Source organism: Phodopus roborovskii, unplaced genomic scaffold (assembly GCF_943737965.1).
Source record: "Phodopus roborovskii unplaced genomic scaffold, PHOROB, whole genome shotgun sequence".
Lineage (NCBI taxonomy): Eukaryota > Metazoa > Chordata > Mammalia > Rodentia > Cricetidae > Phodopus > Phodopus roborovskii.
In genome coordinates this window covers 41,144,516-41,170,878 of record NW_026126480.1, presented here as the reverse complement: position 1 = coordinate 41,170,878, position 26,363 = coordinate 41,144,516, and the positions used below count along the sequence as shown (strand labels likewise).

Below are 26,363 nucleotides of genomic sequence, written 5' to 3'. Positions count from 1 at the left end.
GCCTCAAGCTCAGGGGGAGAACCCATGTGGGATCATTCCCAGCTGCCTGTTGTAGGCCTGGCTAAAGCAGGCGGCCAGTTTCATCAGTCTGAGATGTCACATGGAACAAAAGCTTTAGGGGTTTTATTTAGCTCCTAATCCTCACGCTGCAGGAGCTGCGGGCCATGTGAGCACAGACACCAGAAAGGGCCCGGAAGGCTGGAGTAGAGCCTCCTGCCTGGGCTAGAGTCACACAGGACAGACCTTGCAGGCTACCGTTGGCGAGTGAGGCAAAGTTACCGTGAGTCTGCTTTTTGCCTACTAAGGTTTCAGAGGATTAATAATTTAGGTCGTGCCTTGAAACAGAAACCCCCAGTTGGTTGTTCCTGCCGTCTCGGGAGGGCTTGCGTGCGGCCAGGTCTGGTTTTGATGTATGTAATTGAAGATTTATAAAGAAAGGCTTCCTCCCTGCCTTTGCCGTAGTCATTTGCTCTGCCAATGCCGGTTCCCAGCAGGCACATCAATATTGGCCGTTCTCAGAGCTGGGATGCTGCTGGCTGGTATGAGGTCCCCTGGGAGAATGCTGGGCCTCCAGGGAGGAGAAGTTCTCTGACGTGTGGTCCTGGAGAAGGGACCTGGTGTGAGCTGCTAAACCACTACGCACAGGACACTGAACCTTACCTACCCCGAGAAGCTTTCTATAACTCGCTGCCGTCAAGAAAGGGCTCTGTGCCTGACTTCGCCTTCTACGACAGCAGACAGGCAGTGATGTCTGGCCGTGGCTCCATGCTCCCACAAGACTATTATGGCGACCCATCCAGGGGCACCAGGGTACCCAAGGAGCCTCCCTTCTATCGGGACCCAGGAGCCGGCCGGCCGGTGCCCAGCTACGGAGTACTTGGCAGCAGAGTGCCGTGGGAGCAGGTACAAGGCCAGTTACCAGCTCTGCAGGATTCTGGCCAACTGTACCGGGAATCTGGGGGTAAAACCATCCCGCACGGGCAGAGGGCACATGGCAGGGCTCCATCTCCTGGGAGGTATGGAAGGGAACAGCCTGATACAAGGTTAGGGATGGAGGTCCCCACCCACTCCCCCACCCCCAGTCAAGTCTACAATGATGTCTGTGAAAGAACTGTTGATTCTACGCCTACCAGACAGGTGGCCCCAACATGCCTGGTTGTAGACCCCAACTCAGCTGCTCCTACCGAGAACAGCACAGGGGCAGCCCCAGGTTCCCTGAATAGAGGCTATGGGCCTACCCGGGAAAATGTCCACTCAAAGCTGACCTATGAGAATTATGAAGCTGACCTGTCTACGTTCCAGGGGCCTGGGGGCAAAAGGACAGTGTACCCCGAGTTTCTGGCCCTGCTTCGGGCAGAGGGTGTGGCCGAGGCCACCCTGGCTGCCCTATTACAGCAAGGTTTCGACTCCCCAGCCGTCTTGGCCACCCTGGAGGATGCTGACATCAAATCCGTTGCACCCAACCTGGGCCAGGCCCGGGTCCTGAGCCGCCTAGCCAGCAGCTGCAGGACAGAGATGCAATTTCGGAGACAGGACCGGACAGGCCCTCCATCTCGTACTCGGTCCAGTAGCTTCAGCCACCGAAGTGAACTGCTGCCCAATGATTTGGCCTCGCTGGGTACCACAGCCCTGCAGTTTCACCCTGCTGGGCCTTTGCAGGCACCAACTCCTCGAGCTGGAGATCTAGCTCGCCGCCCCTCCAGCGCACCTTCCCAGCACCTCCTGGAGACAGCAGCTACTTACTCTGCCCCAGTGGTGGGGGCCCAGCCCCCCTACGTACATTTGAACTCTGGGTACAGTTCTCCTACTCCTTGTGCCCTAACAGCACGGCTGGCTCCCTCATACCCTTCACAAGCTGGGGTAGCCTTGACTAACCCAGGCCCTTCTGTCCCCCTTCAATCGAGTCACAGAACAGCCTACTCCACTTCGTACACGGTGCCCATGGAACTGCTGAAGAGGGAGCGCAGTGTGACCACCCCTCCACTGCCCAGCCCTCATGGCAGCCCCCAGCTCCTGCGGAAACCTGCAACGGTCCCCATGGAGCTGTCTTCTCTGCCACCAGTCAGCCAAAGCCTCCACACACCTCATTCTCCGTACCAGAAGGTGGCTCGGCGGACAGGGGCCCCCATCATCGTGTCAACCATGCTGACTCCAGAACCAAGTAACTTAACCCTTCCCGACCGGGAGTTCAAGGGGTCAGGGGAGGGTACAGAGGGTTAGAAGGGAATGGTTTGTTGGCACTGGTGATACTTACAGAGTAGATAATGTGCCTCGCCCCCCCTGCCCCCCTTCCCCACCCTATCAGATAGATCATCACCAGGGTGAATGCTGGGGTCAGTTTCCTCCTCCCGTGGTCTGTTCTTGATCCTACAGATTTATGTAGCAGGTTAAGCTGCAGTTTGCTGATTTCCTCTCCTACTGCTGAAACATAGCCATTTTCAGCAGAGGATCAGAAGCCATTTGGAGAGACTGTCTCTCCGCCCCCCCCCCTTTTTTTTTTTTTTTTTTTTTTTTTTTTTAATGTGTGAGACAGGTGGTTCTCAGTTCCGTTGAGTAGATTTGGGAAAGCCAAGAGTATGTGGTGGAATGCCTACTATAAATTGTGCATGGATAATTTGCTGGTAAAAATGCCTGGCAATGTAGTCAGCACCCCTCTGCAAGTCCAGCACACATATCAAAGGGAAAGATTCCCCACTGCCGATAAGAACACGTCTGTTTCCACAGTTATGGGCTAAACAAAGCAACATGTTGAAATCCCTTAGAACTGTTTGAAAAAACAGATTTAGCCTCTCGTTTTAGAAAATACGGTTGGGAATTCTGCTTGTTTGTGAGGAAGATAATAATTCCACGTTGAAGGGGGAGGGAGGAATTCTAGGTGGTTTTCTTCCCAGCAAAAGCCGGGCGTGATTGATTCATTGCATGTTTTTCATTGGACACCATGGTTAAACTTCTTGGCGGGCGTCCTCTGAGCAGTCTTGACTGAAATAAAAGGTCAGTTCTCATCTCACCTTTGCCATCCAACATACATAATTTAGAAAATGACACCATTTTATATTAATTTTTGTTTTGGTTTGGTTTATGTGTATGCACGGGTGCCTGCGTATTTGTATATGTGTGACAGGGCTCCCGAAAGCCAGAAGAGGGCATTGAATGCCCTAGGACTAGAGTTAAAGGTGGATGTTAGCTGCCTGATCTAGGTGCTAGGAGTCGAACCCAGAGTCACTTAGCAAGTACTCTTAACTACCGAGCCCTCAAATACATCCTAAAATGCATTCTAAAACTATCTAGCATGGAGATGAGGAGTAGTGGAGTGGAAAATGCTGTACATTTTCTACAGTGTCCTTTAAAACGGTCTTGGAGGGACCTGGCCTTACAAGCCCTAAGATAGATTTTTCTATAAGGATGGCATAGAGTGACTGACATGTCAGGCACTTTGTTTTCATAAAGAGACTGGCTAACTGCTTGGGGGTGGTTTCCTACTCCACCCTGTGTATTTTTCCTTTTTTTCTTGTTTTTCTCTTGCTAGTGATTTTGTCTTTGCACCCCCGTCCCTTGCCTTTTTTTTTTTTTTTTTTTTTAAAGTCTGATTACATATTAACTTTGAAACCCATGTGAGCCAGGAGGGGAGTCGATAAGTTTGGAGGGCTTGAGCCTTCTTTCTGTCTCAATCCAACATTCTTTCTTTGCAACCAACTAATTTGCATGGCGATGACATTTGTTGCTCCAGTAATTTCATCTGATAATGGCTAGGCTTGCAAAGCGGATCTGAAAACATATTCCTTAATTATGTGTTGCTAAGCAACGGAAGGGTTTGGTCATAATCACAGAAAGATTATCTCCTCATTGAAGTCCTGGAAAGGTTTTGCTGAAGGAGGAGGTCCTGCAAAACTGCCTTGTCCCCCCCACCCCCTTTCTGTTTATTTTGTGCTGTGTTAGAACAAAAATACTCACTGCTATTCGGGTACAGGGTGAGGTATGTTATATAAGTTGTTTGGAGTGTGATTGTTGATACACTGTTTTACAGACCCAAGGATATTGATTTTTATTTCATTTGCATGGCAGCGAGCCAGTGCCGAGCAAGCCTGCAGTCGGAAGTCTGCCAGCAAATAAATTTCTCTGTCAAATGATCTATCCCAGAGCAGCAGTTGCCATCCTTGTTCCTTATCGTACACTCCGTGTGGCATTATGGCTCTACCCTGTCAGGGCTGGGGGCAGGGCCTTGGCTTCCTGGCTGCCTTTCAGCTGTATGAATGGCATTTGGGTGACAGGTTTGTTTCATGGAGTCTACAACCAGATCGGGGTGTGCCGAAGGCAGCAGGAGACTTCATGGAGTGTCTATAGGCATGCCTTCAGGCAGGGGGGTGCTAAGCCCCAGAGAGGTGAAAAGCACCTGAGACCCGAGGCACATTGCTGGGCAGCCTGACTTGCCTTTGGGCTCAGAGATGGCAACCTCTGATCTTGAAATGGAGTCGTCATGTATGTTACTCATTGTGGCAGGGTTAGTCAGCCTGACTGATTTGTTCATTTTGATTTCACCAAACTGTTTGTTTCCACCCATTATGGGAGATCCTGGAATGCCTGGAAGTTAACTCCTCCCCCCCCCCCCCTTTCTCCTGCCCTTATGGTGAGGTAATGTCAAATATTTGCAGCAGCAGAATTGTTTTGGGTGTTTTTTAAGGGTCTTGTCTGGCTCTTTAGACACAATGTGGATACTGGTGTTTTCTTTGTTTGGTATATATACACAATAGGCTTATTTGCCAGTCCTGTCCCAGCCCATCAACCAAGCAGTTCAAAACAGCAAGGCAAGGCAGGCAGATGCACAGGATTAGCTGATGGCACCTGGTGGGTCGGCTCTCCAGCCCACACTGACATGGCCCGCTGACACAGTGTCTTGTCACGTGTTGTCACCAGTGGCCAAGAGTCTGAGCCTCTCTATACTAGATGCCAAGGAGCATCAAGCAAAACACCAGTATGGCAGTGGCCGTTTTCCATCCCATCTTTCCTAGATCCTACAAAGCACATTTTGCCAGTGCTCAACCAAGGGCTACGCTCAGGGTTCAGTTTCTTTCCTGTGTGTGATGCAGTCACGCACGCACCTCCCTTATCCCCAGCTATTTTTCTTAATGTTAGCTGCACAAATGAAGTACCTGAAACCTACATTCTAGTTCTCTCGTTGCCAGGGCTGTTACTAAGGACTCTTTAAGTTCAGTTGGAAAAAAAAAAAATATATGGCTGTTTTTATCCAATGGTGTGGTGTACCATGTGAACACATGATCTGATTAGAAATGTTGCCTTGGTGCTATCAGAGTTATGATGTGGGCTGCTCCCACAGGGCCCCCGTGATTCCCTCAAATGTCTCTCTTTGAAGCGCTTTCTTCATGCTGAGGGTGGGCTTTTGGGTTTGTAAGGATGCAGGACATGGCGTCCTTGAAGTTTCGAAGCTCTGCACTGTATCCATTCACCACTCTAGGTATCTTGAGCCCAAGGAGGGCCTATGTGTGGCTCTGTCCCTATCTGCTGCCTGCATCAGGGCTACATTTGGTCCTGAGCTGCTCTGACCACATGACCAAACTCTTTGCTTTATAAGGAGTTGGGGAATTTCCTCCTTAGTGAAGAGCAGTCTCTTCATTAAATAGAAGGCAAGCTGTTCTTTGGTCCCTAGAGGACCAGGACCAAGCTATCAGCAACTACAACAAGGACACTATTAAATGGGCAAAGAAAAAAAAAAAAAAAATGAAACCAGGGAACCAGGACAGAACACAGATCATTCCTGGTGAGCCTGAACACAAGGAATAGATTATTCTTCTGGGACCAAACCCAAGAGTTTTTATTACGGGGGAACCTTCTCTTAATGACCTTGATGTGTCCTCTTGATTGGACACCTAGCTAACGAGTTGCTGGCTCTAGGGTTGAAGTTTACTTCCTTGAAGCATCTCTCCTGTGCATTTTTGGCCTTCCTTGTCTTACAGCAGGTGCCTGTGTTATTGTCTTTGCCATTCAGGCTCATCAAAGCCCCTCTCCAATTGAAGTTACTTGACTCTTCCTGGTAGTTTTGGGCCCTGGAGAGTGGCTGCTCCCTCTGTAGTTCCCCCACATCCAGGCTAGACTGGACAGTAGGAAATCTTGTCTAGACAATTGAGAGTTTAGTGGTCCATTTCCTGTATCTACACTGCTCAAAGCTGGCCTCCCTCCCTGCTTGAGGACTTCTCTGTCGGATGCCCTTAATACAGAGAGTGATAAATGTGACTTGGTACATTCTATCTAGTGTTTCCCTGTATGTGGGAATTTGAACCTAGAATACTTAGAAAAAGTGACTTTGGAAAGGAGTGGTAGAGCCCGACCAGCTGCCACACTTGGGAAAGTCAGCCTTCTGGCCTCACAGATGGTGAGCCTACAGAAGAGTCCTCAAGAGTCACCTTCTTTGTGGGTCTTAAAAACTCGTGCAGACGGGGCCTCTCCTCTCTCCTGCTGGCCCCCAGGGGCTGCCTTAGCTTCAGAATGACAGTAACATCTGTGCTTACTTTGGTGATATAGAGAGAGTACTGAGCCAGGTCTGCCGGGCACCGGCCCCCTTTGGAGGGGCAAGATAACATGTGTTCCATTCCCAGGGACGAGGCTGCCCACAGACAATCCTAGTCCTCGGGCATGAGTTAGCTGTGCCTCTCGCTGTGCCTTTGTGGGTGTGAGCACAGGGGGCTCCCAGGCCTTTGCCATCCCAGTTGCTGCTGCCTCCTGGTTTTTGCACAAAAGGCCCTGCAAGTGCCAAGAGAAACTGGCACATACATCCTCACAGATCCCTTGGGCTGGCCAAGGCTTCCCTTCCCCACTCTATACCCTAGCTTGTGTTTAAGCCCTGTGCTAGGTCCGGGACCCCAGGTACTTAAACATAGTGGGTGCTCTCAGCCTTCAGTAAGGACAGTCTGAGCACAATGACCTTGACATCAGGGTGAGATGCCAGGGTCCCCCCATGGGCTCTGCAAGTTCCTGTGTGGGTCCCATCCACTTCCAGATGCCTTGGGCAGGTTTCTTTTCTGTTCCAGTCTTCCATGGTGTTTATCTCTGGTGTTCTTCTGTGGCCATGGGCACAGTTTTAGCATTTAAGGGCTACTCACATCCTGTCACGATGCTCCTTCTTAGAAGCATCCAGGGCTGCACTGCAAGGCAGTGACTGGAGACCAGAAAAAGGCCTCCAGGTTTTAGCTACATGGGTGACGTGGGAGGTTGGAATTTTGTGTTCTTTAAAGCCAGGAAGGATGTGCCTCGGAACTAGCCAGGCCTTGCTCTGGGACCACACAGGGCATAGGCTGTACTCAGGGGGAAGGTATTTGTTTGGTGGTTCCTGCCTGCAGTCAGTCATGAGCAATGCTACTCTGTTGCGTTACTCTGTCCTGGCTTTGCAGAAGTGTGTGGCTCTTTCTGTCTGTTGGTCACGAGCTTGCAAGAATGGTTTCCCACTTGGCTGGCCTGTGCACAGTTCCAACAAAATCTGGTAAATGAGTCTCGTGACAGGAAAGGGGAGAGAGGTGTCTTGACACACATTCCAGGCTGCACTTTCTCTAGAAAACTCTGCTAGTGCATCAGAGGGAGGTGGAACACATCTTTCTTCTCTGGCCTGATTGAAAGTGGGAGAAACAGATGTGCAGTAAACGCCCCACGTGCCACATGGAATTACTAGCAGAAATACACAGGGAGCTTTGATTGGCAGGTACTTGATTTGGGTCCTATCCTTTGGAGCCTTCTCTTACAGTTTCTGTGTGGAAGGGTCACCTAGGCTACAATGAGTGGCTCTGGGAAGTCTCAGAGTGTGGCAGTCTGCACCCCTGCCCTCCCGATCTTGCTCATTATGGCAGAAGTGTGGTCCCTGAATTCTCTCTGCCTGAGGCTTTGTGGGAGGATGTGCCTTCTGAGTCAGTGCCTTGGCAGAAGCCCAGGAGTCCCCTTGCTATCTCAAGGTTTCATCACACCTTGTCTGGCCCATGGGCCAGTGGTGCATGCAAAGCTCAGGGCATCTGAGACACCAGCCACAGGCTGCCTCAAGGCTGTTCCTTCAGAGGAAGTCACACACAGCTTTGTGGAATCCTGTGTTTACTCTGGGCCAGGGTATATCTTATCTGGTGCGGCATCAGTACATGTTGAGTCACAGGCCACTGTGAACAGTGACCAGGTATCCCCAGTTCAAGCTTGGGGAGAAAGGGCACTAAATCATATATCTACAGCTCTGAGGACTCCAGGGACCAGCTCCTCAGGGGTGAACCTCAGAAGCCTTGTAAAATCAAAAGGAGTTTGAAGTATTTCTCTTCCTTGGTGCTACAGAATGATAGTTTTTCTCTTAGGGCTCAAAGCCTAAGACCCCACCTAGGGAAGAAACCTGCCTGGTGAGATCTTTGGCCCTGTGTGGTTCTGAACTGGGGACTCCTGTCTTTGATGGGTGGGTAGGTGGGTCTGCTCAATGAATGAGGAATCTGAAGACCAACCTGCCCCACTGAGGCAGCAATAGGAGGTGCTTTTGGTATTTTTTTCTAGAAGGCTTGATGTGTTTTCTTGGATGCATCCCTGGCATGAGGTTTAGGTCACTGTTCCAGTGCTTGTGAATGCTCCTGTGGGCCAGCCAGACAGCTTTACACCACTTCTCACTCAGGCTCTAGAGTAAAGTGGAATTGAGTCAAGCCCTCCTCTGTGACCTTGAGAGAATTCAGCATGCTCCTTGCCCTCACTTTCTTTTCTGTGTTGGAAAATTAGAACCTGCTTTTGAAAGAGTGATGTGGGAAGCAGTAAATTCCATCACTCGGCGTCTCACTCATTGAGGAACTGATTCATCTTCCCGCATAGAGATAACCAGACCCAGGACCTCATCCTTCCAACCCATCTTCTGTCCTTGGCGCTCAGGGACCACCCTGGTGAGGCAGGCCACCAGGGATGTAGGACATGCGGCCCATCTTAGCAAGAACACCAGCAGAGCCTATGTCCTTGGCTGAGAACTTTAACACGCCATTCCTGGTCAGTGCTCTTCAGGGACCCAATACTAGTCTGCAGTCAGCAGAGATGTGCTGTCTATGGGCTGGCTTCTGGTGACAAGGAAATTATTAGGAGTCATTTCATTTCTGAGTACCAGCAGCTGCTGGAGACTGGCAAGTGACAGAACCCCAGTACCAGAAAAGTGCAAGCATGGCTGTCATGGGAGGAGAAAGTACCTATCATTTTCCTGTCTGCGTGCTCTGGACAAGCTATGGAGATGTCTGTCTTGGGGTTCTGGGTGGAGCCAGATGAAGTAACAGCAGATGCTGGTCTCTTTGGGGTGGGAGAGTATTCTAAGTTTGCTTTCCTGTTACTGAGCCAGTGTAGGCTCCATATTCCCTCTGGAAGGCCTCCCACCCAAACATACAGGTGCACATACAGGAAGTCTGCAGGGCCTGAGTTAACTCCTGCCTTAAGAAGGCCTCAGCCTCTCTCCTGGAGAGGTCTAGTGACTAGCTAGCCCCTTGGGACTTATGCAGTAGCAGTGAGTCCTTTCTCAACCATCTCTGCCTGTTCCTGGGCCCAGCTACCTTGCCCTTCTGGGGTGCACCTAAAGTTTTTTGCTCCCTAGCTGATCATTCTAGAAATAATGGAGACCTCTCAGCCAGTGGTTCTTAATCCTAGGCATTCTTCTCAGAATCTGGCACAGCTTAGCGCTCGGGTTTGAGGGGATTATGGGATTTCTTAGCAGGTGTCTGCCCCACTGTGCAGCTGTTGCTGCCTTCCTCTTGTGTTGGTGGTCCCTGCCTCCTCCTCCTGTGCGGGTGTGTCCCCACATGGTTTCATTCCAGGCTCGTCTTGTTTCTGTGGTGGGTAAACACTGACTGACCTTGAGGCACCTTCCCTCCATTCAAGGTCACTAGTTCCTGGCTGGGAGTTCCCTTGCCCTGTGGTTGCACCCTGGTGCTGAGACACCAGATCCACAAGGTCTGCGAGCTCAGAGCTATGCCAACAAAAGCGGAGGCTCCTGATCCCTGTGGTGTCTTCTGACTTTTCAGCTGGTGTGACATAAAGAGGTGACTCTTAGCAAGATTTGCCATCTGAATGGCTGCCTCTAAGATTCTCCCAGGCTTCCTGGTGCAGAGCTGGGCTCCACTGCTGCATTTACTGCTCTGAGAACCTTCTTATATCCCTACACTGGCAGGACGGGTTCTATGATGTGCTTAAATGTGTTGGCAGAACAAAGGCACCTTCCTCTCCACATAGTCATATGCCGGGGTGCACTGAGGCTGAGCCACATGACCGCTGTGTCAGCATGGAGCCCCCACCCTGACCTGAGCCTCAATTTTGGGTTTGCATTGTGAAATCCAAGCCTTTGATATGTGTACATACATACATACACACACACACACACACGCATGTCACATCTCAGTTATGGTTTTCCACCTGACTTTCTAGAAATGAAGAAATTGTGCTCAGCCAGGAGGGTCAGGTCCCACTTGGAAAGTGACCATGTAATAGGGAAAAATCCATACCAATGGGGAGGCTGGTCTTAAGACACTGGGGGATTCCATTGGGCCTTGTGAGGGGTATACCTTGCAGATGGTAGCACCTCCTAGATCTCTATCACTGGTTCCGCCTTCTAGGCTCTGTAGCCCTGTGGATGAGTCTGGGAGCCACCCATATGACTCTGGTGCTTTACCAGTTATCTTGTGGGTCTCGGAGCTGGTAATGAATCATTTACAGACCTAACATCATGCCAGGCACATAGCACTCCATGGACGACACGTTTTCATCTTGAAATCTCTGTAGGGGCTGCTTAACTCCCTGTCAGCTTGACTGCCTTGACCTTGCCATTCCTGTGTGTATCCCTTAGGTTTTGCAGCACAGCAAGTTAGTTTAAAATCAATGGCCTCTAGGTAGCAATCTGATGCTACTCAGAAAGTGGAGAGCTGATGGGAAACATCTAAAGTTCCAGCAAACTCTCTTAAGCATATAAGAGGCTGTGCCTCAGTGCCACCCCTGAGTTCCTGGTCTTTGAATCCTGATTCCAGCTTGGCCAGTGTAAAGTGTTAGGGCTTCCAGAGTACATTGCCAGCTTCTGTCCCAACAGCAGATAACATCATGTGCAGAGTGTATACAGAAGATGGTGACAGTACCTGTAATGGGAAGCACAGGACTGGCTCACATATATAACATCCTCTGCAGAAACTCAGAAATCCTTACTCCCTTCCAAGAACACATACCCCCGCTGTACTAAGAACCAAGGACCAAAGTCCCAGAGAAGAACCCTTAGGGAACATGCTTACATTATGGCCCACGTCTCAAGTCCTACTTTGCTTTGGAGTGAGGTATTCAAATTCTTGGAATCCAAAGGCAGCCAGGTTTTTGTATGTATGGGTATTTTTGCTTGCATGTGTATGTGTATATGCCTCAGGTGCATGCAGTGCCCATGGAGGCCACAAGAGGGCAACACATCTTCTAGAACTGAAGTTACCAGATGTAACTTCACCATGTGGGAGCCAGGAATGGAGAGGCCTCTGTCCTCAACAAGAATATGTCCTCTTAACCACAGAATCTCATCCCTCCATCCCTTAAACCTAGGTTCTTAATCTGCAAGCAACAGAAACATATTCAGACAGTATTTTAGAAATGGATTCCTGTCTTTCTTCATCTTTATTCATACAATGTTCAAAAAAATGGAAAGTGGGTCTCAGAGATAACAGGGCGCAATTGTGGAACAGGATCACATTTCCCTTCTGGTACTGCTGCTTTGGGAAGCATGACAGCCACGGGTAGATCCCAAGCCAGGAGGTAACTCCAGCCTTTCCATCCTGGAGGGTCATTCTAATACTTTAAGGGATTTGATGGTGTTTTCTGCTCATAGATTTGGGTGTATGTTGGATGAGATCATGTGTTTCTGGACATGCAGTGTCATACAGTGCTTTTTCCATCTACAGTGACTCAGCGTCTGGTTGGCCAGAAGCTGCCTATGTCTCTTTTCTAGAGGTCACTTGGGGTCTGCAAGGCCTTTGAACCTGGTATTAGCCAGATGGCCAGTGTAAATGTGACCCGCTTGGCTTCATCTCCAAGCAGTATTACACCCAGGGATTTGTAGCTCTGTGGCTCCAGAGAGATAGAAGAGTAAGATCCATGTTGTATAGAGGCAGTCCTGGAGCTGGCTAGTAATTGACACCAAGGGAACTGAGTTCTCAGCACCACCCATCAGGCGGGCCACTGCCCCCATTCCCATAACAAGCCTAATTGTTGTTGGGCAGAACAAGTCTGTGGAGGGGATAGAGGGATATATCATCATTTTGTGTAATCACTGAACACTTTGTCATCAGGTGTCTCCCGAGTATGTGGGAGGTGGAGGATCATGGCGACTTCATTGCCAGGTCCTTGTCAGTCTCAGGGTTTGACTATGTGGAAAAGGCATGAGCAGTATCCTAGTAACTGGCATCCTAAACAACATTTTGGAAGGCATTCTCATTAGGTACTCTGCCTTGGGCTTCCTTCTCCCAAAAATTCCCCTGCCAATTGAAGAAACGAGCCATGGCTCCAGGCCAGGGGCCAACCAGAGGACAGATTCCCCACCTCTGAGGGCCATATGTGTGTCATTAATGTACTTTACCCTGGGATGTTCCCATGGCACCCTAGTCTGTAAAATGGGGCAGTTTGTCAGAAGTGTTGAAAGAGTTGGGAGGTGGGTCTGCTGGGAGTTGTATGCTAAGATCACCAGGGCTCTCTCTACCTCTGAGTTTGTGTCCCTGATATGAAGTGGACAGGTAGTCCTCAGCTCCTCTGCTAAGTTCCAAGGTATCATCCTTACCCAGCCAACAGGTCTCTGTCCCCCTCATTCTCCCACCCCACCCCGTTCAGAGTTTAATCCACAGGGATTCATAGTTCAGGCCTTGGCCAGGTGTCCTGAGGGTACTGTCACCCCTCCTCAGCCAAAGGAAAGAACAAAGGACAGGATTCACCAAAGAAAAAGGAGACCGAGTCAGGGAGGGAACTGATTGATTGCTAGGCAACCTGGAGTCTGTTACCCGGGTAACAGATAACATGCTCTGGTACTGTGGATGGACATTTTAGATGGTGGCTCTCAGCCACTCCAGATGTACTGGATGGCTCTGGTTTGTTCTTGGCACTGTCTTGCTCATTGACAAGGTAAGGTAAACTACTACTTAATTAATACCCAAACTTCTGACTTGTACAAGGAACCATCCTGGTAGCACTATCCAAAGCCAAGCATCTTGGGAGTCTGGGGAAGGTGTCAGCCCATGTTCTTAGAATTTGGCCATTTTACATGCTCCCTTAGTAAAAAGAAGGCAGGGTAGCATCAGAACCTTATATACTTCAGCTGCTCATCTGGTGACAGTAGGTATCTCCAGGAACCTCACCTGGACGTACTATGGACAGAGGGAGTACTGAGGCGATTGTTTTCTCTTAGTACCTACCAACCTGTCAGTTACCTGAGCCATGGGCCAGTGAGGACTTGGGGCGTGCCCTGCTCACTACTTTGCCATTGGCCATATGAAGGGATTGAAGAACTTGGGACTACTCATGCTTCAACATCAGGGTCTATCTGGCTGCCATTAGGACAGAGATGGCCTATGAGTCCCTTTTAATGAAGCTTGTTCTCCTGAGACTAGGACAAAGACACACTCTGCTCTGGGCTCACTGTCTGTTCTAATTGTGTGGGTATGGTGTGAGGATGTCTTGGCATGCAAAAACAGTGACAGTACCAGCGGAAGGTGGACACAGCTCTCGAGGAAACATATCTTTCCTCATTCTCACTGTAGTATGTGGCTAGCTCCATGAGCCTGTGTGATGCAAGAGGATCCCACATGCCCAGGCCCCTCCCAAGCAGTTCAAAGGCAGCCCAGGAGCTTTTGTTGGGAGGGTTGTATTAAGGGCTTCTATTGCTGTGATGAAAACTGAACTGTAAACAATTCCAGGAGGAAAGGGTTTGTTCTAGTTTACAACTCTCAGGTCATAATCCATTGCTAAGGGAAACCCAGGGCAGGAACTGAAGCGAAAGCCATAGAGGAATGCTGCTTGCTGGCTTGTTCACAAGAATTGTTGATGACTCCTTCTAGCATCCACGACCACCAGCCCAGCAGTGGTATACCCCGTAGTGAGCTGGGCCTGCTGTGTGGCCTCAGTCTAGGGGTCTTGGTTTTTTTTTTTTTTTTTTTTTTTTTTTTTAACTTCATATTTCTTGAAAGAAAGAGGGGTAGGGGTGTGTTGTGTGTGTGTCTGTGCATGTTCACATGTGGAAACCATAGGACAACTTGTAGGGGGTCAGTTCTCTTCTGCACTGTGGGAGTCAGTCACCCTGAGGCTGCATCAAGCTGGATGGCTAAGTGCCTTTACCCCCCTGAGCCATCTCACTGGCCCAGAGTTTTACTTCATGGAGCAACTTCATGGAGCAAGGGCAATTCAAGTGAGCTACACAATCGCCCCTCTGTGTCTTAGAGAGAAGCAAGTTCATACCAGAACCCTGTACTATTAACCTCTAGTTATTAAACCTGTGACCTAGGAACACCATCATCCCTCATTCCCACTCCATCCCCCCCACCCCCCACCGAGATGTCCCCTTACACCCTCCCCACAGTGTACTTACCACACTTTTCCTCTCTCCTTATAGGTATCCGCCCCCAGATCATGAACGGCCCCCTGCATCCCCGCCCCCTAGTGGCACTGCTAGATGGCAGAGACTGTACTGTGGAAATGCCCATCCTGAAGGACCTGGCCACTGTGGCCTTCTGCGATGCACAGTCCACTCAGGAAATCCATGAGAAGGTGGGTTGCACCCCACCCTACCTGGGCCCCTCCAGGCCAGCTGATGTCAGTAAGCACAGTAGTCATATACAGGAATGCCATGTTTGGAAATCCTGATATCCTTAGCCCGCTGTGCCGTCCTCAGGCACTTACTCCACTGTGTCTCCATCCTAGAATCCTAACAACAGCTCCGAGCCCTGTGTACCCAGGAACTCTGTCTGACCTGTGACTCATGTCCCTGCCCACAGGTGTTGAATGAGGCTGTGGGTGCCATGATGTACCACACTATCACCCTCACCAGGGAAGACCTGGAGAAGTTCAAGGCTCTGCGAGTGATCGTGCGAATTGGCAGTGGCTATGACAACGTGGACATCAAGGCTGCTGGTGAGCTCGGTGAGTCGGAGAGACATACTGGTTGCCTGGAAGCCATGCTTTGTGGACAGGGGAATGGACAGAACTCAGAATGCTGGGCAGTTGTCCTAGAGAGTCTTGTTTCCATTTTCCCATGCACCTTTGCCCAGCCCCAGAGCTCCCGGCAGGTTCAGAGGCTGGAAAGATCTTGATAAGATAAGCAGTAGACTAATGAGTTCCTCACAGAGCACACCAGAACAAGCTGGCCACTGCCCACCATCCAATCCTAGGGTGCTTCCCAGAGGAAACCATAGACGGCGGGTAGAAAGCTAAGAAGGAAGGTAGGGTACCTGAATGTCCACTCCCATGAAAAGTAGTGTACACTGGCAACACAGGCCCAAGACACTGAGCCTGGGCTTAGAGGGTCACTGGGAGGAGCCTCAGAGCCACAGTATATGGTCTGTTCCTGGAGTGTGCCACCTTTTTATTCACGAGGCGAATAACTGGAAACCCAAGTACCAATGTTGCCACACTACCCTGGCCATAGCAATGCTCATACCATTGGCCTGCTGGTGCCACACCCCCAAGGGCTCCTGGGATTCCTAGACTCTGTCTATATAGCCCAGATACACTTGCCATGCTGGCCACCAAAGCAGCCCTGATACCCAGTTTCCCTTCAGAGTTGAGCCTTTGAGAGGGGTGGGTGCTTGTTTTAGTTTTCAGTTTCTTTGCGTTTAGAGCAACAGTTATGGGCTTGCATCCCACAGTAAGAAAAGGGCAAAGGAAGCAGTGTCCGGTGGCACCAGCCTATGTTCACAGTATGTTTGTAGGACAGCCTCACGGGGAAGGCAGAGACCCCAGGTGAAGGGGAAGCAATCATAGTCAGTTTTTTCTCCAGAGTCCTGGGTAATGACGGCTTTCTATGTCCCCAGCTTGAGCAGCCATGTTCCTTTCCAGTTACTGCCCCTCTGAGACCTTTTGGTTGATGTGGGGCTACATACCTGAGTTTAATCGAAAAACTACCTGGTGTGGTGGTGTATACCTTCCATCATGGCATGGGGGATGAAGACGCAGACAGATCTCTTAAAATTGAGGCTGCCCTGGTTTGCAGAGAAAGTTCGAGGCTATCCTTAGCTACTGGTCTGTCTCAAGAAAAAGAAAGTGAAACGATGTTTCCAGATAGGAACAAATATGCCTGTTTTCAAATATGTATCTGAGCCGGGAGGAGGCAACAGCACTCTGGGCAGGAAGCGGCAGGTGGATCTCTAGAGTTGCAGACATATCCACATTGTGGTTTTGAGTTGAGCAAACACCCTGCCTTGGTTTCCCTCTTTTTATAGAACTCTTACCTTGCCTTTATCATATGGGGACCTGCTTGCACTGATTGTCTTTGGTCAGCTAAGCTATGACATCCCTGAGCCACAGCTGGGCACACAGCTGGATCTGGTTACCCACGGGGCAGTAATCAGAACCTGAAAATGGTCCTTAGTGCCTAAGGTTTCTTACATGTCATTACAATCTAATAATAGCCTGAGATCCTGTGCTGAGTCATTTCAAATGCACAGGGCCCCTGTCTTTTGCAGGATTACTGCTCTTTGCCTCATAGGAAAGATAGCTTCTACCACCAAGGTCCCTTAGCAAATTTATCTGTAGCCCCGAGAAGCCAACTGCAGCCAGGCAGTGAGGTTGGCCTGCTCATGGTGCCATCCTTCTTAGTGAGCCGTCTGTTTTCCTAGGAGGTGGTCCCTTATCACTGGACCCCAGGACAGCCATAGTAGCAGGATGAGACATAATACCATGGATCTAAGGCATTTAAGGGGCTATCAATGATTTTCTTCCTTATTCCCCCATACTTGAAAAGCTAACAGAACCCAAGGCCCCCTTGAAGGTAGCTGCACCTTGCTGCCCAGATGGCACCTGTCAATCAAAATGGAGCCTTTTGGCCCGAAGAATGGCAGGGAAAGCTACTACCCTTTCCCAACACCCCCTGCTCAAGGGAAGTTGGTGCTCATTACCCCTCCTAGGGGCTTAGTTCGTTGTCTGACAGGTCCACCTCAGGTGCCCTCAGGCCTCTTGCTTTCTGCCAGAATCAGACAAACCATGAGCTTTAGGACCATGGCTAACTCTGAAGTCAATATCCTCCTGCCTCAGCCTTCGACATTAGGGTTAGAGGTGTGTGTCAGCACACTTGCATTGAGCTGTGTATGAACAGTAATTAGTAAGGTGTTAGAGTTTACATTAGGGTACATAAGGTGTAGTCAGTCTCTTGCCTATAGCTCCAGAATGAGCCTGGAAGAGTGGATTTCTAGTCCTTCCTGTCCTTGCCCGGGTAGAGCTGGGACTGAAGCACCCACTAGCTTCCTGTTTGCTTCAAGACTCCTTTGGGCCTAAGGCTGGAAAGAAGGGGTGTTGGGTTGGCTGTGAGTTAAGACATGAACCTATATAAGCCATGTTGGATTTGGGTGTAGTTAGTGGTAAGGACTCCTGAGACGAAGAGGGCCTACCGAAAACCTGACCCAACCCTGGACATAGGCATCCATTTCTAAGCAGGGTGCCTGGGAATCCTGGGGCTTTGCTCACCTCTGAGCCTGGCCATTGCCCTTTCAGGGATCGCTGTTTGCAACATCCCATCTGCTGCAGTTGAGGAGACGGCCGATTCCACTGTCTGCCACATCCTCAATCTGTATCGGCGGAACACATGGCTGTACCAGGCCCTACGAGAAGGCACACGGGTGCAGAGCGTGGAACAGATCCGCGAGGTTGCCTCAGGAGCTGCTCGGATCCGAGGGGAAACACTGGGCCTCATCGGCTTTGGTATGTGCCTCTTGAGACTGATTTGGTGAGAGGGTTGGGGTGGGGAGGTCAAGGATCAAGAACAGTGAGAGAACGTGGTGGGGGGCTGAGATCTGGGCCCGTGCTACCAGTCTGTGTCTGTTCCTGGTCAGTGACACAGCAGGAGTGCACCCTCTACTGTGGCAGGGAAGAATCTCCCTGAGGCAGAGGGTAAAGGGTTGGCTGTACAATGTGTGAAACTCGTGGTGAGAGGCAGCCTAGGCCATAGGTCCTGAAGGCTCTTGAATACAGATGACACTCCACCCCCCCCCCCCCCAGCAGTAGCATGAAGTCACTTAAAGATTCAAGCCTCAGGGTAATGCCAGGCTGTGGGCTTGGAAATCTCTTGTGAGAATGGGACAAGACACAATCTTTCTGGACCTGGTTGTTGCCATGGAGATGCTTGAGCAGAGGCCCTGGGAGTCTCCAGCAAATGTGGCAGGGGACTGAGGAAAGTTTGATCGGGATGTGAGGTAGACACGTGCTGTTGCTGTTATCCACACGGGCTCCAATGGGACTCCTAGCTGGTTGCCACCATTTACTAACTCCATAACCTTGAGGAATTATTTGGCTTCTCTGCCTCCATTTCCTGTTCTGTAACTAGAGCATGAGGTGGGAGCAGGGGATACATGGCTGCTGCTTCTTGGCTCAAAGACAGCATAAGGAACACATAATTCAATTCTGGCTTGCAGAAAACTTCCCGATTCACAGCACCTTTAGCTCAGGGCTGGCTTCTGAGAGGCTGTCAAGGCTTCTGAGAGGCAGTTTGAAAAGAGGGGGGATTTGCTGGGTGACTCCAAGGGAACTTATCTTTCTACAGAGCATCATCCCACTCCAGCCTCTGGAGCAGTCAGGGTCTGAGTTAATTATTCTGGGGAAGACTCCGTGGTGTTTCACGGATCTTCAGATATGCAGGTACTAAATATGAGCAGACAACCATATGCCTCTGCCTCTGCCTCCACCTCCCAAATCCTGGGATTAAAGTCGTGCACCACTACTCTTGGTTTGAACAGGGTTTTTAGAAAAGGTATACTTTGGAGTTTGCCTAGGTAGATTCCAGTCCAACATTATACCTCAAACCATTTTGTTTTCAAGCTAAAAACCATCATTTAACAGGAAGTACTGTTGGGATCAGGAGTTCAGGTGCTTTCCTGTCCTGCTATCTGACATACATTATAATATGGAAAGTTTGTTTGCCAGCCTGTTTGCCAGCCTTAGGGCAATGGTATTTTGACCATCATACTCCCCATAAAGGCAAATCCAAGACATTAGTCTAGAAACATTGACATTTACATACTGAGAGAGCATCAAGGAATGACACTCAAGTTAAAAAGTCCACTACGCAAACAAAGATGAGCAACTGTAAGCATAGTAGTGATATTTGGACCTGAGGAAAGGGCACGTGACGTCCTGATGGACAGTTTTGAAAATGTCCCTGGTTAGGAGGATAATTTTGGGCTGGAGAGGTGGCACATCAGCTAAGGCTGTGAGTGGCTCCTCAGAGGGCCCAGGTTTGGTTCCCAGGACCCACACTAGGCAGCTCACAATGCCTGTAACTCCAGTTTTGGGGTGGCATTTTCCCAGTTGAGGTTGCCTCACTTCTTAACAAATTCATGCACATTAACATTTTAGTCACTTTTAAAATAGCTAATCTCTTAAAAATACAAACCACGGTCTTAACAAATTCAAGCACATTAGCATTTTAGTCCCTTTTAAAATAGCTAATATCTTAAAAATACAAGATCTTTTAAAATTCAAAGCCTCAAATGTATGTTCCAGTAAAGTCAACAAATAAATACTCTTTTATTTCAAGAGGGAAGAACCAGGGCAAAGTCACAATCCTCCCGTCTGAGCAAAACCGAACTCCAACAACATAAATAACTGAGTGTCCAGTGTCTGCAACTCACTTATGATCTTTTGGGCATCCCTACGGGGGCTTGGGTCACTTCTCCAACTCTGCCCTGCAACACGCACAGCTTCTCTTCTAGGTTCCTGCTGGCACCACTCCAATGTGAATCCTGTTCTTGGTGGTCACACGATACTGGCATCTCCAATATGCTGCACTTTGACCAATAGTCTCTCATAGGCCTTCCTTATGGTGCCAAGCCTCAACTTCTACCCATCACCCCTTTAGTCCTGGGCCTCCAACTGCCACTGAGGCTGCACCTTCACCAATGCCCTTTCCTGGCCTCTCACAGTGAGTCTTAGCCATTCTCCATGACCCTTTCATGCCTTAATTAATCACCACTTATTTCTTAGCTCCTGTTAACCAATTATCAATTTTCCCAGTAACACAAAGATTTCATTTAAGTCTCTTATTAATCACAGCTCACCAGAATGACAGAATCTTTATTCAAAATAGCCAACATTTATGACAGTCTTTAAATTTCCTTCTGAACCTTCACAAGCCAGGTCTCTATCCTCTGCATGTCTCTCAACATTCTTTTGTGGTTTTTCAAGACAGGGACTCTGTGTAACCTTGGCTGTCCTGGAACTCACTCTGTAGACCAGGCCAGCCTCCAATTCAGAGATCAGCCTGCCTCTGCCAACTGTTGGGAACAAAGGTGTGCAACACTACTGCCAAGCTCACTCCCAACGTTCTTCCAAGTTCCTACAGAACAGACAGCTCACTAAGTGTTAACACTCAATAGCTTTTCAAGCTCAAGGTTCCAAAGTCCTTCCACAATCCTCCCCAAAACAACATGGTCAGGTCTGTTACAACGATACCCCCACTATCCTAGTACCAACTTGCCTTAGTTATCATTACTATTGCTGACAAAACACCATGACCAAAAAAGTAAGTTGGGGAGGTAACACTTTCTATCACTGTTCATTACCAAAGGAAGGCAGGACAGAAACTCATAAACAGGCAAGGAGATGATGCAGAGACCATGAAGGAGTGCCACTTACTGGCTTCCTCAGCCTGCCTGCTTTCTTATAGAACCCAGGACTACCTGCTCAGGGATGTCACCACCCACAATGGGCTTGGGTCCTTCATCAGTCACCTTCTCAATTGAGGTTCCTTCCCTTCATGTAACTCTAGCTTGTGTCAAACTGACGTAAGACTAGCCATAGCAGCACAGATGTGCTCTTCTGGCCTATAGATACCTATGCTTAAGTGTACAGACCCACAGACACCTTTTATAAAGCCCCATGGCAGATATAACATCATCACAGTCAGGGACACACTTTGGTAACTTGGTAGCATTTCCCAGAAATGCAGACTATCTCAGGTCCCTGGACATAGGGGGACAGCACACAGGTTCTGCAGGCCTTACTCACCTGAACATTCTGTCTCTGCACAGGTCGCACGGGGCAGGCAGTTGCAGTTCGAGCCAAGGCCTTTGGATTCAGCGTCATATTTTATGACCCCTACTTACAGGATGGGATAGAGCGGTCTCTGGGCGTGCAAAGGGTCTACACCCTGCAAGACCTGCTGTATCAGAGTGACTGTGTCTCCCTGCACTGCAATCTGAATGAGCATAACCACCACCTCATCAACGACTTCACTATCAAGCAGGTAACTGGGAAAGCAAGTTTGCCCAGATATTCTGCCAGTGTTTACAGCACCTGCCATGGGCAATGGAAGCAAGCTCATGGGCACAGTTGTATGCAGGGAAATGACCCTGGGACAATCAGTAATAAGGGTTATAGCCCAATTGGCTCCCATCCATCCCTTCAGGCAGCCAAACGACAGTTCCAGCCTTCCATACCTCATGGCCCTGTGAAGAAGGGAACAGTCTGGCCTCCATTTCTTCCCAACCCCTTTCCATGAACAGCCCCTCATAGTTTAAGCCTCCATTCCAGAGATTCCCACAGTATGACTGCTTCCTCTTTCCTTCTGCAGATGAGGCAAGGAGCATTCCTTGTGAATGCAGCCCGAGGTGGTCTGGTGGATGAGAAAGCCCTAGCTCAGGCCCTCAAAGAGGGAAGGATACGAGGAGCAGCCCTTGATGTGCACGAGTCTGAGCCATTCAGGTATGTGTGTGGCTGCCACGCTTCTGTCTTCCTATCAGGAATCCCGTCCAACACTTTGAACTTGAAACACTTTCTAACACAATAACCTGGGTAGAAAATTATGCAAAAGTGCTTAGATCAGGGTCCTCGAGACACTGCAGTGTTGTAGAAAGATCCCCAAAGGACATTAGAGAGGTCTGGGACAGAAAAGCAAAGTGGTGGTGTCGTCTCTTATGTGTAGATCCTGGAATATTCATTCTGACTGGAAGGAATCCCTTAAGTGACTCCCCCCCCCCCCCCCCCCAAATCTGGTATACCTGCTCTCATAGTTATGGTGACTTGTTCGCCAGTTCCCTTCCTAATGAAATCTGACACAGGGCTTTTCCCTTTTCTCTGCTAACATACACAGCTACTGTTCCAAATGGCCTCGAGGCCTCCCATAATGAGTAGTAATTGTATTAAACTCCATTTTTATTGACTACATTTCCGTTCACCAGCTTCGCTCAGGGCCCATTGAAAGATGCACCAAATCTCATCTGCACGCCTCACACAGCCTGGTACAGTGAACAAGCATCACTGGAGATGAGGGAAGCAGCTGCCACTGAGATCCGCCGAGCAATCACAGGTGAGCAGCCTCCACCCCCAACATGGTGCCGTCCTCTCTAATCCTGCTAGTTAAAAGTATCTGAGTTATATGAACTAAGAACTAAATTTCAAAGAGGAATCCAGCTTCCCTATTACAGAGGGTAGCCAAAGACAGAAGAAGGCCCTTGTCTTAGTGGCTTAAGCCAAAGCCGCGAAATAGAATAGGAACATCCTGTGGCCTTAAAAATGCAAGTATGGCTCAAGCTGCTTAAAGGAACAATCTTCCAAACCTGAGTTCAATCACAGGAACCCTCACAGAATTGTCCTCTTACTGCCAGGCATGTGCCATGGCGCACACACACTAAGCACATGCTTGTAATATGCACATGATTAATCATAACCCTCCCACTCTAGGTCGCATCCCAGAAAGCTTGCGAAACTGTGTCAACAAAGAATTCTTCGTTACTTCAGCTCCTTGGTCAGTCATCGACCAGCAAGCAATTCATCCTGAGCTCAATGGTGCCACATACAGGTGAGAAGGAGAAGTGAAGTTTTCTGGACCTGGTAGCATCTTATCCCTAAGGACAAGAGGAGGCAAGAAAAGCCCACTCATATTCCATGCAGGGGAAGGGCTCCATAGTTCTTTTCTGGAGTTTTAAGGTGATATAACCCCTGCTAAAACCCCCTCTTAAATAATGAGACCAAGTCTTGGGGAATATATTAATAATTCCATGTTCAACTCTTCTGTCCAAGGAAAACCTAATAGGAAGAGATACACTTAAAGGAAGCAATAGTGTCATTTCTGGAGGTTCCCATGATCCCCTTTTACCATTATTGCTAGGCTCTAGGGAAATTAATTCCACTGAGCATAGATAGTGGGGAAAGCCACAGCCCAGCTTGTGAACACTTAACAACATTCCCATCTGGGGCCCAGTGTACTATGTACTATAATGTTGAGTGATATTCCCACTCCCAGCCAAGACAGCTAGAAATCTGATAGGGCATTGTCACGTGTTCCTGGTTTTATATGTAACAGAGCTCTGAAGAAGCTATGTATATACATATAGAGCACATGAGTCTTCCTAGTACACTCAGTCTGGCCTTTGTTTATCTGAGGGTGCTGTTTGTTGTCAGATGGTATGTATCACTCTAGTGCAGGTTAGCCTCCAATCAGTGGAAACTCCTATGCCCCCTGCCTTGAGTTCTGATGAACCACCAAACCTGGAGCCAATCTTAAGGACTTTTGCCACTTGTGCATGTTTGTGTTTACCCTTAAGAGCCTTCTCAATTCCTTCAACAAATAAGACTTTTTGGTCCTCTGAAACATTTCATGGGACTGCTAAGGGTTAAAGCTTAGAAGGCACTTAACAAAGGTCTGGAGAGGTGCTGGTGTGTCCAGTGTGAGACACCATCCTTGCTACCTCATTTACAAAGCACTGGTCTGAGTTTATGCCCTGGGTCACACTGTACCCATAGACCCATATGCTCTGTAGGCAGCTCACCCTCATACACAGTACCTCGTGTTGTTTCCTCATATAGAGATACTAGACCAACAGCCTACTACTGTACCAGCCCTCCTCTTTGAGCAACCATCATATCAGTTTCTTCAGTAGCTAATGAGCCACATGTCTGTTTTTCAGTTCCTGGAAGCTTAAGTCTAACCTGTACAGAGTATTTGGATATTTTTAGATTGTTTTTTGTTGTGCTTTAAACAAAACCTCCACAAATTAGTATATACAAAAACCTTCCTGTTGTCTATGGCTTTTAATTAAAACTTCAGTGTGCTACATTCCACAGTTCTATATAAAAACCTAGTTTTTCTTTGCTTTGGGGAAAAAGATAACAACCCTTTATGAGAATTTGGTAGCTCTCCTGAACTTAAGGCCTTGTTTCTGTGTGCTCCTCAGGTATCCCCCAGGCATTGTCGGGGTGGCTCCTGGAGGGCTTCCTGCAGCAATGGAAGGGATCATCCCAGGAGGCATCCCGGTGACTCACAACCTCCCCACAGTGGCACATCCTTCCCAAGCTCCCTCCCCCAACCAGCCCACAAAACATGGGGACAATAGAGAGCACCCCAACGAGCAATAGCAGATATTGCTACAAGGTAATCATTCAGATAAACTTGGGACCAAGAGACAGTAGCAAACAGATGAACTAAGAAAAGGAATTTGATGGTCTTTAAAACTGATCCTGGACATCACTGATGTTGCCGTGTTAAAGCTACAAGAACTAGAATCCTGAAGATGGTGTCTGCTTCTGGAAGTGTGGAAAGACTAGGACGTGACTTATTAACGACCAACTTCTGTTATTGTGTGTTAAGTTTTTCATCTGTGCATCAAATCACAAAGAATAAATAGAGCTTTCCTTTATCAGTCCCTTGGGCACAGCAGGTCCTGAGCAACTTGCTCTAGAATGTTGCATCAAGAGCTCCAAATATTAATAAAAAGAGAGAGAAAGGAAATCCCCATCAAGACTAGTCCCTTTGCTCTCCAGGGGCTGGTTGCCACCTTTGCTGGTAGGAAGATTAAGACAAGATGGGGAGGACATGTTTGCCTGTGTAGACATCTACATGCACAGGATTGAAGAAGTACACAAGTGACAACTCTGAGCAGGCAAAGTTGGTTGTGAGTTCGGTAAAAAACCCTCTGATGATGCAAAAACAAAACAAAAAAAAAAAAAAAAAAGGAAAAGAACAAAAAGAAAAAAGTATTAAGTTTCACAAGCTGTTTGTACTCAAATATATTTTCTCAGTTTCAGATCCTCAGCTATTTTATTGAGTGGAAAGTCTTGGACGAGAAGGGTTCAAGAAGAATAATGTTGCATTTCCTTATGTCTCAGGAAACACTTTTTATGGTAACTTGTCAGATTGTCTATGAACAAACCCACTTTTTTAGACATTGATAAATTCTTTTCTTCACGTGATATTTTATACAAGAACACTTCAGATGTGCTATTAGATGTGACTGATTTTAACAAATCCTATTAGATTTGTATCAGCTAGTTATATGTTCTATTCATAGTCTTTTGTGAATCATTGCCTTTTTGTTTCTAAAGATGGCCTATTTTGAGCCTTTGTATAGGTACATTCCTGTTTTTGTGACAAAAAGAAAAAACTTTAAACTGTCCCAAACAGAAAAATAATGGCTATCAGAAGTATGTTTTGTTTTAGTGTGAGTTACCGTTACTGTATTTGTTTGTTGTAAAGGTGGACATTTAGCATTCAGTGCAGTTTTCAATAAAAGTAATTAAAATTTCTGTTAAGTCCTGACATTTAAGTACATCTCACCTATAAAAGTTAGTTAGCCCTTGAGATGTCATCACATTGTTTCCAACTCTTGTGGTGACACTGTCTAACCTCACAGTCCAAATTAGATAAGGCAGTGCATTAGAGTGAAGTAAATTCTAGAAACTGGTCAACTTTTAGAATTGTCACCCTTTTTTTGGGGGGGGTACAAAATAATTATCATTGTGGCCACAGAGAACTTCAAAGTTCTACTTACCTTTTAAAATACCATTGAACACTTTAAAGTCCCACAATTCCAAGTTTTATACTCTAAATCTTTCCTTATCCTTCCCAACTTCCTGGCCTGCCTTCTTTTCAAGAGTGCCCCATCTTAACTGCCCTATAAAATGACCACACATGGAAAGCACAAAGGTAGTAAGAACACTCCCTTGACAATAACAGGTCTTCTCAAAAACATGGAAAACATGGCCAATGAAAAAGAGGTCCCAACTGTCTATACAGCAGCATTTTACTTTATAGTCATTATGTCTGGCACAGTGGGCCTAAAGATCAGAAACAGAAGAAGTCAGATCTGAATCCATGGTGTGCCTAGGTTTTGTTTAATTAGATCATGATTGCTCAAACAGTCCTTTAGAAATGATTATATAAACTG

The 26,363-nt window shown here is 48.2% G+C and overlaps 1 protein-coding gene across 1 annotated transcript; it reads left to right on the top strand.

Moving 5' to 3' along the window:
- Positions 1-462: 462 nt before the first annotated feature.
- Positions 463-25,722, top strand: Ctbp2 (C-terminal binding protein 2). The gene is made up of 9 exons (XM_051193212.1): positions 463-2,161; positions 14,609-14,763; positions 14,991-15,135; positions 17,701-17,907; positions 21,231-21,445; positions 21,773-21,903; positions 22,380-22,507; positions 22,882-22,999; positions 24,375-25,722. The coding sequence occupies exons 1-9, from the start codon at positions 478-480 to the stop codon at positions 24,553-24,555; spliced, it is 2,964 nt and encodes a 987-aa protein (XP_051049169.1). The 5' UTR covers positions 463-477; the 3' UTR covers positions 24,556-25,722.
- The last annotated feature ends 641 nt before the right edge of the window (positions 25,723-26,363 follow it).

Excerpts from the sequence above, each read along its gene's own strand:
- Ctbp2 (XM_051193212.1), top strand. The coding sequence starts at position 478 with ATGCCGGTTCCCAGCAGGCACATCAATATTGGCCGTTCTCAGAGCTGG. Across the intron at positions 17,908-21,230 it reads ACTGGGCCTCATCGGCTTTG|GTCGCACGGGGCAGGCAGTT; the intron begins GTATGTGCCTCT and ends GTCTCTGCACAG. Across the intron at positions 21,446-21,772 it reads ACGACTTCACTATCAAGCAG|ATGAGGCAAGGAGCATTCCT; the intron begins GTAACTGGGAAA and ends TTCCTTCTGCAG.